Source organism: Mandrillus leucophaeus, unplaced genomic scaffold, assembly GCF_000951045.1.
Source record: "Mandrillus leucophaeus isolate KB7577 unplaced genomic scaffold, Mleu.le_1.0 Scaffold457, whole genome shotgun sequence".
Lineage (NCBI taxonomy): Eukaryota > Metazoa > Chordata > Mammalia > Primates > Cercopithecidae > Mandrillus > Mandrillus leucophaeus.
In genome coordinates, this window is record NW_012104887.1 from 1 (window position 1) to 442 (window position 442).

Below are 442 nucleotides of genomic sequence, written 5' to 3' on the forward strand. Positions count from 1 at the left end.
CCCGATTCCGCCTCCGAGACCCTTACTCTCCGCCGCCAAGGCGCTTTGGGAAACAAAACAGAAACTAAGACTTAAGTCAGCTCCGTGAAGCCAAGGCCCAGCTCCGCCACACTGGCGAGCACTACCCGCTCAGGGTCCTCCCCATCGGGGGTGGGGGCAAGGAGCACGTCCCGCTAGTGCTAGGCTAGGTCTAAGTGCCCGGCCATGGCCTGCGGAAACCACTGGGGAAGCGCGCGCTCCGGGCGCAACACTTTTAAGCGCCTTGGGTACTGCCCGCGGCGCTGGTGTTTGTGACTGTGTGGAGTGGACCGTGGCGGCACCCAGGATGTTTGGTGCCTCCACCTGCGCTGGGAAGTCCTAGGAGTGGGGACCCACTCATCGATGACCCAAGGCAGTTACGTGCTCCAGATGCAGGACGGCGCGCGCGCACACACACACACAC

General features: G+C 63.3%; 1 protein-coding gene across 1 annotated transcript in view; it reads left to right on the top strand.

Moving 5' to 3' along the window:
• The first annotated feature begins 204 nt into the window (after positions 1–204).
• LOC105549801 (histone H2B type 2-E-like) overlaps positions 205–442 on the top strand; it is a 3774-nt gene continuing 3536 nt past the window's right edge. The window contains exon 1 of the mRNA XM_011994449.1: positions 205–286. Within this exon, the coding sequence (XP_011849839.1) occupies positions 205–286 (82 nt within the window). The remainder of the gene's footprint in view (positions 287–442) is intronic.